The sequence below is a fragment of the Podarcis filfolensis genome (assembly GCF_964270895.1).
Source record: "Podarcis filfolensis genome assembly, chromosome: 13".
In the NCBI taxonomy this organism is placed as follows: domain Eukaryota; kingdom Metazoa; phylum Chordata; class Lepidosauria; order Squamata; family Lacertidae; genus Podarcis; species Podarcis filfolensis.
The window spans coordinates 17,588,065-17,603,936 of NC_139615.1; the positions used below are offsets into that span (position 1 = coordinate 17,588,065).

The following is a 15,872-nucleotide window of genomic DNA, read 5'->3' on the forward strand; positions in this document are numbered from 1 at the left end:
AAAGGATATAAATATGAGCAGGGGGTGGGGTAGCGGGGAAGACTACCAAAAGGGGAGGTATTAGAAAAGTTCATAAAACAATAATAATAAAATAATAACGTAAGAGCTTCGAGACCAGCCAGTGGAATTAACAGCAGCAGATTCAGAACAAGAGAAAGAAAGGTCTTTAAATTATGCATATGTAACTGATGGAATTCACTGCCGCAGGATATGAGGGGGACGAGCCACTAGCTTAGATAGAAGGAAAAGATTCACTACAGAGGGGGGATTTAAACGTGGTCCTCCCTATCGCACCGATCTCTCAGTCTCCCTCTGCAGAGAAGCTCTTTTGGTAGCGGGTGTGGATGCAAAGGGGAAGGGGCTACTGCCTTATGCTTTCCTGACCTTAGGTGCGTTTTAGAGGCATCTGTTTATAGGCAAGGTAGATCTCTGGACTATGCATGCACCCTGCATTTAAAGCACACACGCCCCAGAAGGAATCCTGGGAGCTGTGGTTTGAAGGTGATGGGAATTGTAGCGCGGCGAGGGGTCCTCCAGCCTTTCGCACGCCTGGATCTGGTAGACGAAGTTTCCTCTCAGTACTTCTGTCTCCACGGTCTGCTGGGTGTCGGGGGCTTTCACCGCCGGCTAAATCATTTCGGTGTTAAAGGCAGCGGGTCAGGACACGTAAAAATAAATAAAAAAGTGGGGGGGGGGGAGGAAAGCAGGGAAATGTCATCTCTGCGTCTCGCGTGCCCAGTTGGCTTACGGAACTCACTGCCACGTGATTAAAGAGTAAAGCAAAATGCAGGGAGGGCTGGAACTCTCGACCGCGCGGGATAAATGAAACCTCCATGGCTAGGCGCAGCGTGCGTGCAAAACGCCTGTTGCTTTGAGCGCCGGGCGCGCAACGAGCCTGCAGGCCCTGCTGCTGCTGCACCAGCGTATTGCACGCATCTGGCTGGCCGCTTTGAGTAATGAGTAGTCGAGAACCGTGAATCGTTTCTGTCTGAGTCAGCGGGGGGGACCCTCCTTGCGGGTGCCGTGGTGTGTGTATCGTTGTGTACTTTTTGGCTCCCGGCAACAGCAATAACACAAAGTCCACTCTCCGCCTTCCCGGGTCTTCTCCCCTCGACCTAGCCCGCCTCCTCCTCCTCGCCGCCCCCGCCTCCTCTACTACCTCCCTGTCTCCGCCCACGGCCCAACCTCCTGCCTGCCTGCCTGTCTGTGGGGTGGGGGACTCGCCCCACCCCTCTCTCCTCCTGTCCCAGCCACGAGTCCCTCGCCTCGCCGTTTTCCCGTGATCAGACCAGAGCATCTTCTCCCAGCCTCGGTTGCTGCAACGTGCGTGCCCACCTACCTACCTTCAGGCTTCCTTCCAGACGTGCACTCTCCACCCCGCTCTGGAAGTAAGTCGCTTCTTCAGGAAAGTCAAGTCTTGGGTGCTGGAGGGAGGGAGGGAGGGAGGCGCGCTGCTGCGCTGGGGGCGAAGGGGTTCGAGCCAGAATTCCTGGGTTCTCTGTAGGAGAAAGGGAAGAATACAGTGAAGAGAGAGAGAGAGTTGGGGAGCCGAAAGGAGGTTCCAGAGGGTTAAAACTAGGGGCGGGGGGGGGCATCAGGGAACCCGTCCGGACTCCTGGTTCATTAGGAAAGTCCGTGGGAAGTTAAACCCAAGAAGCGCTGAGAGCCAGGATATTGTGGGGAGTGGGTGGCTGGGAGCTTACTGGATTTCCCGAGGAATGGTGTGTATTCCAGCTTCTGCCAACTTGGGAAAAGGGCGTGACCGCCGTGAGATTTCCTTAGGATGTTGCTCTGTTTATGAACTTTTTGTGCATCACCATTTTTGGGGTACCACACCAAGCCAGTAACACCTCTCCCTCTTGATTTTTTTTTATTTTTTTAAGTGATCCACTTACTGTTTGTCGAAACAAACAAACAAACAAACAAACAAAAATTCCTTCCAGTGGCACCTTAGAGACCAACTAAGTTTGTTATTGGTATGAGCTTTCGTGTGCATGCACACTTCTTCAGATACACTGAAGCAGAAGTCACCAGACCCTTATATATAGTTTTGAGGGGCAGTTGTGGCCGACCTGGAACTTAATGGGATTTGATTGATACCTCTGATTCCACTTCCTCATTCCCTTAAAAATAGTAGCAATAATAGAAACAATGGAATGCCTTGTGAACCTAATTTTGGCAGCTGTTTGTGTGTAGGGATGCCAGGGCAGGGCATGCTGGCCTGGGTGTGTTCTGGAAGGTGTGACTATCGGTAAGAACAACAAGACTTTTAAGGTGCCACAGGGCTCTGACAGTGAAACGCAATTCACACCAGAAACACTTCAGGGGCAAAATAAAATAAACCATTAAAGGAAGAAGCCTGGCAAATAAATATACTCAAGTCCATGCAGAAGGGGAGGGTCAGTACCTCTGGTGGGGGATTTGCCGTGCTCCTTCTGGGGCAGTGGCGTAGCGTGGGGGGTGCAGGGGGGGCCGGCCGCACTGGGCGCAACATCTGGGGTTAGGACAAATCCACGGGTTAGGGGGCGCAAATCCACGGGTTAGGGGGCGCAAATCCACGGGTTAGGGGGCGCAAATCCACGGGTTAGGGGGCACAAATCCACGGGTTAGGGGGCGCAAATTACTTGCCTTGCCCCGGGTGCCGACAACCCACGCTATGCCACTGTTCTGGGGTAGTTTGTCCACCTTTGTTGCCAGAAGGCTTTTAGTCTATTATTAGCAAGGGAAGAAACCAAAGAGAACCATGGTTGTCTCTCTGGAACCCATGCAGGAAATTATCCTTGAGAGGTTGCAATCCCAAATACTCAAAAGCAAACCCCATTGGTCGCAGTGGGGCTTGTTTCTGCACAAACTGTACCAGACACGTCTATTTAATTCCCAGGTTTGTCCACGGGGTGCGGCCACAATGGGAGTGTTTGCGTTTCTCAAGATGGAAGTCATGTTTCACAGCGTCTGTGTGCTGCATATGTCATGCATGATGCGCACAGCAGGCTGGCTGATTTCCCTCGATTGATAGCTTATGCCATTTTGGGGGGGAATACATGTGTGATGTGCATTTGTGACAGTACTGCATGCTTTGCAGTGTGAGAGAGCATGCCTCAGAGTGTGCGATGCATTTTTGTAAAGGAGACTTCACAAAAGCCTGCAGGCTGTTTTAATGCACAGTGACTTTTCTAGCCAGTGAATCCCGTTGTTAGCTACTTGTGGCACGTACTGAAGACCTGTAGCTCCACTTACACGCTTTAGTGCAAAAGAAAACCGCCTGGACTGACAGATTTTGGAACTAACTTTCTAAAATATTAACCTTTGGTTTTCTTCCATTCTCCTCCAGTTGCATGGAAAGATTCCTTTTTCAAATCCGGTGTCTTGATTTGCTGATCAATAAATCATCATGTTTGGAAAGTTATAGGATGAAATGTCCAGAACGTCTCATGGCTTTTAGTACTTAAAAAGGAGAGGTTCCCAGAGAGCCTTATTTATGCAAACCTCGAATCACCCCCATCCCATACTCTCTTGATCTCTTTCACCTCATGAGATGCCTTGTCCAGAGATTCCCAAACTCCCAACCTTGTCTTCCCATTATACTCTCATCCTGCTCACGGGATTTGAGTTTTTCTGGACAATCTGGTCATGAAGACCTAGCTCTTTATTGTCCTTGGGTGACACCTCTCCTACAGCTTGACCATTTTCCAGCCTCCTTATCTGAAGTGGGCATGAGTGTGTGTGGGGGTGGTGGCTGTTCTTCTGCCACATGTTTAGTTCCCTACCTTGGGCATTTCCTCCTTGTACGCTCAAGGTTTCTAGCTAAGAGTTAGCTAATACTTTCTTGATAATGATCTGTGTTGCTTAGTGGATCCGCAGAGCCATTTCTTCAGAGAGCCTTTTTAGTAGCATTAAAGAGCTGTGTGAGGTTGCATCATGCTTCATTGCATATAGATAATGGATCATGTAAAGTTTTGCCTTAAATTGGGGGTGGGGAGCCTCAGGCATAAGGGTGAAATGTGGCCCTCAAGCATGGGCATAGCCAGGGGGAGCAGCTGCCCCCCCGAATCAAGTAAATCAATAAAAATACTTAACTAACTGAGGTTCTGCCCTCCCCCCAACATAAATTCTGATCACGCCCATGCCCTCAAGTCTTCTCAGTCTGGTCCTCAAGGCTCTCTTGAGGCCACACCTTTCTCCTCAGCCTGCTCTCCACACCAGTCCTCCTCAAATGCCTTTTTGCCTGTCTTGAGATGTGTTCTTGAGGTGTACTAGTCCCTTTTACTTGCTTGGGCGGGGAAGCTGGAAATGTCCTGCTTTGCATGCCTGGAATGTAGCCTAGTTTTCACATCCCTGAGCATCACAGCCCTTTTTCTGACCACACCCATCACTGGGATGCGGCCCCAGGAAGCTTCTCCTTGCGACAGTGTGGCCCCCGGCTGAGGGAGGCTCCTCAACCCTGCTTGAAAACACTCCTTCTTTCATGGATTTTGAGGGCAGCCTTAAGTAACCTGCTGCCCTCTCAGCTGCCTCACATTTGCCAAATGGAGATTATAACCCGGTTCTTGTTCTTGGAAGAGCCTTCCACAGCACTGCTGAGGTGCTTCAGTATTTTTAGCTGCATAAATCAGCTGATGGGGGACTCAGTGTGTGATGGGCATGAGCTGCCTATGCCCACTCTTTGAGCATGGCCGCCAGCGACATGCAACCCCCAGAAACATTGCAATAAGGCGATGCAGCCTTCAGCATAAAAAAAAAGATTAGCCACTCCCTGTTGTCCATGTGATGATAATGTAAAGAGCTCTGGGCACTCTTCCCTCTTTAAAGCCTTGAAAGCTGTAGTGGTGGGTTTTGATAATGCTCTTGGAATAATTTGGGACTGTGAATAGTTGCTCAGTTCATATGCACGGGGGAATAATATGGAATCTACTTTTTCAGGTTGCAGGTAGGGAGTAACATCTTAGGCTGCTGCTTTGGAAGGGGGGAAGGCCCCCTGCACACAGTAAACCAGCCTGCTAGGGTTAAACTCTCCACAAGGCATTAGTTTTCTAAATGCAAGGAATGCAGGGTGTGTGTGGCAGTGGCAGGTCCTTCCTTGCAGCCTGAAGTGGCACTGTCCAAGAAAGGTCCCCACCCCCTTGATTCTGCTGTTATGTATAAACTGGACCTGTGCATTACTGCTGGAAAACCGGACAGGAAAGTGTCACAGGAACTGGTCCTCTCTCTTAATTCCCCGCCCCTCACTTCTTTGGTCTCTTCCCCCAAATAACTGACATAGCTGCATTTGTCTGGGCAGGCTGGTTAGATTTTACTGGGCAACCCTACTTTTGTTTCACGACTTGCACAACTGCTTTGATTACCCCTTTGCCCAATCAGTGACCCAAATGCGAAGAGGGTGGGTAGCTCAGAAGAGGTTCTTGCGACATGCCAAGCAGGGTTTGAAACGCCTTTTTATTGTCGCCTCTCTCCTTCCACAGCTGCTTCCCTTCTCTTTCTGCCATTCCTCCCTTCCACCTCTTCGCCCACCCAAACCAGCATCTTGACTAAAGGGACTCTGGCTTCCCAAACACAAACAAGGAAAGGAAGTTGTAGCTGCTGATGGAGGTGGGGTGGTGGTAGTGGGGGGGAACTGTCTTCAGCTTCTAAAAGGGAGGGAAGGGAATTGTGATTTTTTGAGAGATGGCCCAGAAGGGAGACAGAGGAGATGGCTGTGAGCCCAGCCAGAGCATTCCCTCCTCCCTTCCAGCTGGGAAGCAGCGCATGATTGAAACCAAATGTCCAACTTTGGGTAAAGCGGGATTTTCTCCTGGCCTTATATGGATAACAGTGCAAATGGCTCCCACCTCCCCACCCCCCACCTCCAGGCAAATATCTCTGCCTGCTGGCCTTGCCTGGGCCCTTGCAGGAAATCCAGATGAGGAAGTGTCTTCCCCTGACGAAAGGCCAAGAGCAGTTCTGCCTTTGTCTGACAGACACACAGAGAGAATGTTGCTCCCAATGCCTCTAACCTAATTTTAACCCAGCTGAGGTGCTTTTCCAGACCCTCCTCCCCTAGGAATTCCCATCTGCTCTCGCCCAGTTGTTTGGGAGTCACAGTTAGGACTGGCCACTTTTTGCGTTGCCAAAAAAGAGGAAATGAAAAGAAATGCATCGCTAAAAATGGGATAAAAGGAGATGGTGCAGGTTTGCATAAGATTTGCATATACTGGCTATTTACTGATTTGTACATCTTGTTACTACATTGATATCCCAGCTTTCCTCCTAGGAGCTTAAGGTGGTGTGCATGGTTTTTCTCCCTGCTCCCTTTCGAATTACCGTATTTTTTGCTCTATAAGACTCACTTTTTCCCTCCTAAAAAGTAAGGGGAAATGTGTGTGCGTCTTATGGAGCGAATGCAGGCTGCCCAGCTATCCCAGAAGCCAGAACAGCAAGATGGATCACTGCTTTCACTGCACAGCGATCCCTCTTGCTGTTCTGGCTTCTGAGATTCAGAATATTTTTTTTCTTGTTTTCCTCCTCCAAAAACTAGGTGCGTCTTGTGGTCTGGTGTGCCTTATAGAGCGAAAAATACAGTACATCCTCCCCACAACCCTGTGAGGTAGGCTGGTCTGAGAGATGTCTTGCCCTAGTGGGAAACACTGTGAGCTCCTGTGTGTCCTGCTCAATCTGCTGTCCAGATGCTCACTGTTGATTTTTTTAAAAGAAATGAATTTTTGCATTGCATTTATTTATTGCATTGCATTTATTCTATTTTTATATGTGTTTATTTATATCTTTATCTTTAAACCAGACAGAGAGGACGTCTTCTGTAAAGCAGAATACTTGGTTATGCCTGCATAACACTGCTCTTAGTGGTTAAGGACCACGTGGGATGCCCTCAGTGGCAAAGGCTGGGTTAGCCACACCCCCCCACACCTTTTTGATGCTAATTTATTATTTGTTTATGTTTATATATATTATTTATTTATGCTCATTTATTTTAAAACATTTATATGCCACCCTTTGCCACGGTAGATTTCAGGGTGATGTGCAAAATCTAAAAGCTGAGCAATTCAATAATAATGAAAACAGGCGAAAGAGCAGGAAGCCAGGGGAGAAAACCTCAAAAGGGACTAATGCTAACATTTCAAATGCCTGGGTACATAATAATCTTTCTGCCTGGCGCCTAAAGATACTGGTGTTGATGCCAGGCTACTTTATAGCCTTTTTTCTTCTTCCAAGGGAGAAGGAAAATAAATTCCTATCCCTTAAAACATATCCCTATGGTAACGTTCTGTGTGTTTTGTTCCCATCTCATTAAGCTTATGTTTGATCCCTAAAATTTAGGAAGAACTTCTCCTAAGTCCTTCGTAGCTACACTTAACTGAAGCAGGCTGAGGTACCAAGTGGGATACCTGTATGCTTAGCCCCACGAGAGACGAGGGGAGACTACAGAATCCTCCTTCCTCTGCATTGCAGTCATGATCCAAATTATCTTCATATCCTGTGGCTGCATTAGCTATTTTTCAAACAAACTCAGGAGATGCAACCGTGGCTTTCCCCATCGTCTTGTTTTGTCTTCAGGAGAACTTAACATTGAAGTAGTTTAAAAATAAATAAGAGTTATCTCGCTCTCTAACAACATGTCTGTGGTCTATAAAGATTCTGGGTTTTTTAAAAAAAATACATCCCTCCACTTTTCATTTTTATAATTTTAAGTACAGTTTGCCAGGCTTTCACATCAGCTTGTATTTTTTTCAAGAGACGTGCAAAGACCCAGATTATACACATCTGTTGTGAGCAGTTTTGTATGCCATTTTACCCAAACAGGCATTTTTTTGCATATTGTTTTCATTTATATAAGCAATTTCTGTACATTTTTCTCTAATGTAATCTTTGTACGCTTTCCTTTTTATATGGTTATTTTTGGAACGGCGTTGCAAAATTAAGAGAAACATGAATTTCGAAAGATAGCTGTGCTCTGGTTTGTATATTTGTTTGGAGGAAGTGTGAATGCAGTGAAGTAAATGTATCCCCCCCCCATGCAAAAGTAAAATCTCTCTCTCTCTCTCTCTCTCTCTCTCACACACACACACACACACACACACCTTTGCTCTCTAGTATCTGACCATTTTTCCAAAATCGTTCTGGGGGACTTGAAAATGCAGTGGTTTTAAACCTGTCCTTCCTCTGAGAGAGTTCAGGATTAGGTATGTTGTTCTCCCCACCCCCCCTTTTATCCTTCACAACAACCCTGTGAGGTAGGTTAGACTGCAGGACTATGACTTGCCAAGTGTTACTTTAGTGTACTTCTTGGATGAGTGAGGATTTGAATCTGGGTCTCACTGATCTTAGGCCAGCATTTTAACTGTGGCACCACACCAGTCGTCCGGAGGGCAGTGCTGTTGGCGCAGTGGGTTCTGGAGTAGTCTTGGGACCCCCAACAAACGCATTGCTGAAGGCAAGCCCCTCTTCTAATAGCACACAATCACTAAGGGAGATTGGAAAGTCAGTTGAAAGCCAGATGGTGGGAAAGGCATGCTCTTTAACCATGCTGATTGGGAGTAGGAGAACAGGATGATTAAAACTCTTACATTATTTTGAGTGTGTGTGCTTGAATTCCTGCCTGGGGAAGTGTCTTAAGTCAGTGGTGGAGCATCTCCTTTGCAGGTAGGAGGGTTCCAGGTTGAATCCCTTGCATCTCCAGGTAGGACTGGGAGAACCCAGAAGAGCCTCTGCCAGTCAGTGGAATATTCAGCCAGATGGACCCAAAGAAGGCAGCTTTGTATGCTGCCCATTTCTGAGTCCCCTCACTGGCAGCTTTTAACTGGATTTGGGGCAGGGGGGAATTCTTCCACCTTTTTTCCACCTTTGCTTTTATGTTGGCCCTAACTGCTGCCGGTTTTGGTAGTTTTAAAGGTCTAAGTATTTTGTTACACCTTTTTTATGGACTCTTTGCTAGCCGCCTTGGAAGGGTTAGTACCCTAAAAGACAAATACACCCAATTAACAAATTTGAGGTGGCTTCTGGATAAAAGGTTAAAGGTAAAGGGACCCCTGACCATTAGGTCCAGTCGTGGCCGACTCTGGGGTTGCGGCGCTCATCTCACTTTATTGGCCTAGGGAGCCGGCATACAGCTTCCGGGTCATGTGGCCAGCATGACTAAGCCGCTTCTGGTGAACCAGAGCAGCGCATGGAAACGCCGTTTACCTTCCCGCCGGAGCGGTACCTATTTGTCTACTTGCACTTTGATGTGTTTTCGAACTGCTAGGTTGGCAGGAGCAGGGACCGAGTAACAGGAGCTCACCCCGTCGCGGGGATTCAAACTGCCAACCTTCTGATCGGCAAGTCCTAGGCTCTGTGGTTTAACCCACAGCGCCACCCATGTCCCCATGAGGTGAATTGGAGGTGGCTTCTGGCTACACCAGTGTATGTATATGAGAGAGAGAGAGAGAGGCTGCGCCCAGCCTCTGCAAGCCTCGCCATGCCTGTGCACTGCTGACCCCTGTTGCGATTGCTGCTAACTTTCAAACACGCCAGCAGAATTGGCACAGACAGCACAATGATGGAAACGATAAGACCGTGCAGCAAGAGCGACTACCTCTTTGAGGTGCTTCCTGTTGCACTTCCTGTGGTGATGCTCCGGATGTGAGAGGACCCGCCTTTTGGTAGACCCCTTGCACTCTTCCCCCACATCTGCTTCCTCATTGCTCATGCGTTGCTAAACAGTTTTGTTGTCCTGGCAACAGCCATGCTGATAAACCCCCCAGCATTATTTTATACCACAAGCGTTTCCTACCTCAACCTTATTGAGGTCACTTCTTTCTTGCTGTAGGCGAGTGGTGGTTCTGAGGCTTGCAATATCTGGCCAGGCATCTGATACCGATCTGGATTCTCTGAAGTCAGCTCAGATATCTCCTGCGAACACTGGTGGATCACAATTTGTGTCTGGCATCATATATCCAGCTGCCATTGTTTATTTTGATAGACTCTAGGCACCTATTTAAAGGTGTTCATCTCTCATTAATATTTATTCCATGGCAAGAGCAAAACTGTTGCTCTCTGCTTTGTGGGGGTTACCTCGGTTTCTATCATGAGAGAGGGGCAGTAACACTACTGGGAACATACATGTCACAGATTGGGTAACAGGACGAGACAGGTATGTATTGCAGTTATATCCTATCCTTACTCCAAGGAGCTCAGAAATGGTGCATGTGGTCCTCTTCCCAGGTTTTTTATTTTTATTAGACTCTTGTGGGCCCAAGTTTACTCAGTGAGTGGGGATTTGAACCTGCGTCTCCCCGGACCTAGTCTGACACTCTAACCACTACACCACACTGGCTTTCCGAGAGACAGCAACATTGAAGGCAGAGATGGGGAGCCAGTGGCCCTCCAGATGTTGTAGGGATCCAGACAGGGATGGAAGTGATGGGAGCCATACCCAGCAACATCTGGAGGGCCACAGGTTCCTCAAACCTGAACTAACGTGAATCAGTGAGTGTAATGAGATACTTTCCAGATCATCACCCTGACTACTGGGCCATGAACTGCTCCATCGTAATCTTGCATTGTGTGTTTTGCATTCTTTCCCCTAGATCTTTGCACGATGCCGGTAACCCGCTCAAAGTCCGTGGGCAACACCTCCGCCTTGACCTCTCAGCTGGGCATTGTCCGTCTGCTGGAGGTCCTCTTCACGTGTGTCACCTTCAGCCTGGTGGTCCACATCGACAAGTGGAATGGTCACAATGGCAACTGGTGCATGTTCTCGTGGTGCGCTTCCTTCGCCATCACTATTGTCATCTTGGTGGTGGAGTTTGCCGGCCTCCAGCACCGCATGCCAGTTTCCTGGAAGAACTTCCCCATCACATTCGCCATGTATGCCACCCTGATGTGCCTCTCGGCTTCCATCATCTACCCGGTCACCTACATTCAGAACCAAACTCCCTCCCGCAGAGAACGTCCGTACCTCATTTCTGCCACTGTGTTCTCATGTCTCTCCTTCTTGGCATACTCCACAGAGGTTGGCATAACCAAAGCCAAACCAGGAGAAGTCACTGGCTACATGGCCACTGTCCCTGGGCTGCTCAAGGTGGTGGAGACCTTTATTGCCTGCATCATCTTCGTCTTCATCAGCGATCCGGTTTCCTACGATAGCCCAGAAGGTCTCCAGTGGTGCATGGCTGTCTACTGCATCTGTTTCATCCTCTCGCTGTTGGTCATCATCCTCTGCATTGGCGAATGCACTGGCTGGCTGCCGTGTCCGTTCAACAAGTTCCTCAGTGGCTATACGCTCTTGGCTGTGCTCATGTACGCGACAGCCACCATCATCTGGCCCATCTATAAGTTCGACAGCAAGCATAATGGCCGTCCGTCTCGACCCCCTAATTGCAGTTCAACCACAACGTGTAACTGGGACAAGCTTGTTGCTATAGCTGTCCTGACAGCCATCAATCTCCTGGTGTATGTGGCTGACCTGGTGTATTCCGCACGGCTGATATTCATCCAAGGGTAGAGAACAGCTGGTGGCAACGCGAGTCAGGACAGAGAAGGTCAAGAAGGAGGGAGGATGTAAAGAGATGGGGAAGGGGAGCAGAAGGGGAAAGCAAAGGCATCTTTTAAGCACTGCCTTCCCATCTTTTTCCATGCTCCCACCCTCTTCTTTTTTGCTTTTGTCTCTTCCACTCTTTTCTTCTATTTTTCTTTCTTTCCATTAATCTTTTCACATTTTTACATTCCTGCTTCCCAGTTAACCTTTTTTGGTTTTGCCTTGTGCTCGTCACTTGTTGCACGCTCAATCTTTTCTCCCCGCCCCCCGCTGTTTGCACAAGTGTGTCTGTTTCAAAACCTCACACGCTTCACGTTTCCCATGCTCATTCTGCCCCCTTCATTCCCTGCCCTTTGCACAAGCATCGTTTCCTTTTTGCATGCTTGTCCTTTGCCACTCCCTGTACATTTGCAAGGCGTGGCTAGCTAAGAGCTCCAATATTCAGGGTTTTGAGGGTGCTTCTGTTTGTTTTCTAATGGTGGTACTGGAGGTGCACATCCCTGTGAGGGGGGAATTGCACTGGGGGCATTATCCTTGATTGAAGGAGATTGCCAGAATATTCCCATGTTGATCCCCGGCCAGATGTTTTTATATGAACACAAGACCTTCCTGCATTCTTCTTGCACAGTTCATAGACACCTCTTTCTTTTCCATTGCATGCATGCTCCTTCACCAGCCACGAAATCTTCCACCTTCATGACTGCTCTCTGTCCAGGCTGCCAGCTTGCATTTCTGAAAGTTGCATGGGTGTGTGTGCGTGTTTGTAGGGAGAGAGGACCCTGGCTTACTCAAATGTGTATAACCAGCATCTTCTTTTCAAAGGGCAAGGGGATCCTGGTTCGGGGCTCAGAGGGCCTTAAAAGTGCCGGAGTCTTGAGAGAACAGACCTCTCTGCTTGCAGACAGGAAGGGTTGAGAGACCTCTCCTTTCATTAACATATTTGCCTGGCAGTTTAAAAAAAGAAAAGTTTTTGATGAGCCTTAAAGGCATTGTCTCACTTTGCAAGATGTCACTTGGGGGCTGTTGGCTGCTAATGAACACAGATGCCTGAAAGGTAGTTGAGATGTGCTTGAAGAGGTCTCTGAAACAAAGGGGCAATTTGCTGCATGTGGCTTATGTCAGAACACACAGGAGCTGCACAGAAGCAGGGCTGCATGGCTAGTTCTCCAGAAGTTGCCTCTGCCACCTCCATGGAGAGTTTATTCTATGGTTTATTCTTATTGATGTCTGGGGAGTAAAGACTTCTCATCCTGCTTGGTGGGAGATTAAAGGCAACGTGCTTGCTTCTGGTTGATGGTTTTTGGTGACAGAAAGGCACACCGTTCTCAAAAGTGCTTGTGTGTGAGCTGTTGACCATCGCAGTGCCTTGAATCTCTAAAGGGGACTTCACTCCTCTGCATTCAGAAGTTGCCTCTAGTTGCCTTTAGCAAAATAAGCAGTATTTTCTTGGAGGTTGAAAGCAAAATGACTATTGGGGGGGCTTAAAGCCAACAATTTGCTATCCTGAAAAACAGCATCTACGCTGTAAAAGCGCCTTTAATTATTCACCTAAGGATTAAAAATCCTTGCCTGCATTTTTCTTAAAAGCAAAACATTACACTTAGGGCAATATTGTTCCTGAAAAATAAGCTTGCTTAATTATTATTTTTTACACTTCTTTGAAAACTGCCTTCTATTGAGTGCCTAATAATCTGCTTTAAGTGTTCTTGCTGAAAAAAAATAGCAAGATATTCTTATGGCAGGGGGAGGGTGGATAGAAAAATTGAACATACATGTTCAGTGGAGTGTTAAATATGTTATTTTGCCTCTGTTTTGGTTGCTGAACCAGTATTTAAAAAGAGAATATATACCAGGGGACACATCCTTCAGCCTAAAAAGACAACAACGTTCTCTTCCTTTCTGCTCAGCACTAGAGTTTAGTTTCATGTACTTAAAAGAAATGAATTTACAATATTATTTTCATAATTTGCCTTTTTTATACTTCTAGATGTCATATAGCATAGAGACAGAAATATAGGCTCTCCCTGCTCCATTTCACCCTAACTGCGGTGCTCTTGTTTGTGAATGTGTGGGTTTTTTTTTTTTAAATGCAAGTAAATATATGTGTATAAAATAAAGGAGCAATGATATAATAAACAGTGGCGATTTCCCTTTCTTTTGTGTCTGCAAAGAAGCTCACAATACATTCAGACATTTAGAGTTGGAGCAACTGGGGGAGGGGGGAACCACCACCACCAGGTGGGTCTGTCTTCAGAGTTATATGGTGAAGCCTGTGTTGTTAAGAGTGTTTGAACGGGCACCTTGGAGACCAGGGTTCAAATCCTCCCTCGGCCATGAAGCTCACTGGGAGACCTTGGACCAGTCACTCCCTCTCAGCTGAATCCACCTCACAGGATTGCCTTACATGGTTTTCCTCCCCTTTTCAACTTCACAACAACCCTCTGAGATAAGCTAAGAGATTTCATCTGGTGTGGATTTTCCTAAACCCACTACACCTTTACAAACATTGGCTCCCAATACATTTCTGAGCACAATTCAAAGTGTTGGTGCTGACCTTTAAAGCCCTAAATGGCCTCGGCCCAGTATATCTGAAGGAGCATCTCCACCCGCATCGTTCAGCCCAGACACTGAGGTCCAGCTCTGAGGGCCTTCTGGCAGTTCTCTCCCTGTGAGAAGTGAGGTTACGGGGAACCAGGCAGAGGGCCTTCCCATCAGATGTCAAGAAAATAACTATCTGACTTTTAGAAGACATCTGAAGTTTAGGGAAGTTTTTAATGACTGATGTTTTAATGTATTTTTAATCTTTTGTTGGAAATCACCCAGAGTCCTTGGGGAAACCCAGCCAGATGGGTGGGGTATAAATAAATTATTATTATTATTATGACCAGCTACGCTTACCTGCCGAAATGTACTCTTCTATAGGAGCCGTTTCATCTTTTGCATTTCGTTGCTCTTAGCTTGGGGTCCTCAAGGGGACACCCACCAGCATCATGGCACTCTCAGATGCCCTTCTGCTCTCTTAAATTTTCTTAATTGAATTTCTTTTATTTTTTACATGGGTTGCTTGCTTGCTTGAGTGGATTGCCTGTTGTTGCTGGGGGGGTGGGAGTTGTGCCTGATTTTTATTTTTTGGTCTCCGTGTATTTGGTGTGTGTGTGTGTATTTGTGTGTTTTGCTTGTCATGGGTGGATTCTGAGAAGTGGGTATTCTGTGGTGCTCACCGCAGTTTCCAAATGTGCTTCTTGGACACAAAACAAAACAGGTTGGGGCTCCTGCTGTGAGCAGAGTGATCTTCTGTCATTCTGCACCTGCAATTATGTGTAGGAGCAGTGCTGGCATCTGGTAATGCTTGGACAGAATACAGGCCTACCTTGGGCCTTACCCTACCCACCCACCCCTGGCCTGGCACTCTGCACCACAACAGGTGGCTGGATCTGAGCAACCTTCCAGTTTCCCACAATTCCCCAGACCTAGCATTGCTAAGGCATTGTGGGGAATTAAATAAATGTCCCAGCACTGCAGGAAGTGCTGCCACTGTAGCCAGATAAATCTGCCAGGAACCACTGACAGAGAAGGAGCCCATCAGAGGACTCTGCCTGGAAATGCTGTGTGTGTGTGTGAGAGAGAGAGAGGGAGAGAGAGAAAGGCCGGGCTCTGAAAGTTACAGAGAAGGGGAATTTAGGTGAGTACACCTCAGTCCTTCAGCCTAGTAACATGGCAGGGTCCACCTGTCAAGCATTCTTTCTGGAATATGCTTTGCACATTCAATAGAAACAAGGGGTAAAGCAAGGGGGTGGGGAACCTGTAGCCTGACAGATGTTGATGGACTACAACTCCCATCATTTATGACCATCAGTCGTGCTAGCTGGGAGTTGGAGTCCAGCAGCATCTAGAGCAGGACGGCCCAACTTTTCATACACTGCCTTGTTTTGTGGCGGGGGGTGGGGGTGGGGGGTGGAACACGAGGCCAAAATTTGACACATACACACACACACCCCATGCTGCCTTCCCAAAGCTGGCTAAGTGAGGCACCGGTCTTTGGGAAGGAGGCGCAAGGCTCCAGCAGGGTCCTACAGCACCTCTGATCTCCTCCCCAAAGCTGGCAAAGTGCTAACCAGGTTTCGGGAAGGAGGCAAGAGGACTCTAGGAACCCGTCAGGGCCGTCACACCTTCTTCACAAAGCCCAGCGCCTCCTTTACCCAGTTCCTGAAAGGTAGCACAAGGAGTGGGGGGGAGCATCAAATGTTTCTGAGGGCCACCAAAAAATTTATAACATGTGGACCCCAGGCCATGTGTTGCACTGCCCTGATCCAGAGGGCAACAGTTTCCTCGTCTCCTGGGAAATCTACCTGCTTGTGGGTTTCCA

The 15,872-nt window shown here is 47.8% G+C and overlaps 1 protein-coding gene across 1 annotated transcript; it reads left to right on the plus strand.

Moving 5' to 3' along the window:
- Positions 1-926: 926 nt before the first annotated feature.
- On the plus strand, positions 927-13,642 carry MYADM (myeloid associated differentiation marker). The gene is made up of 2 exons (XM_083584088.1): positions 927-1,388; positions 10,557-13,642. The coding sequence occupies exon 2, from the start codon at positions 10,568-10,570 to the stop codon at positions 11,471-11,473; it is 906 nt and encodes a 301-aa protein (XP_083440214.1). The 5' UTR covers positions 927-1,388; positions 10,557-10,567; the 3' UTR covers positions 11,474-13,642.
- The last annotated feature ends 2,230 nt before the right edge of the window (positions 13,643-15,872 follow it).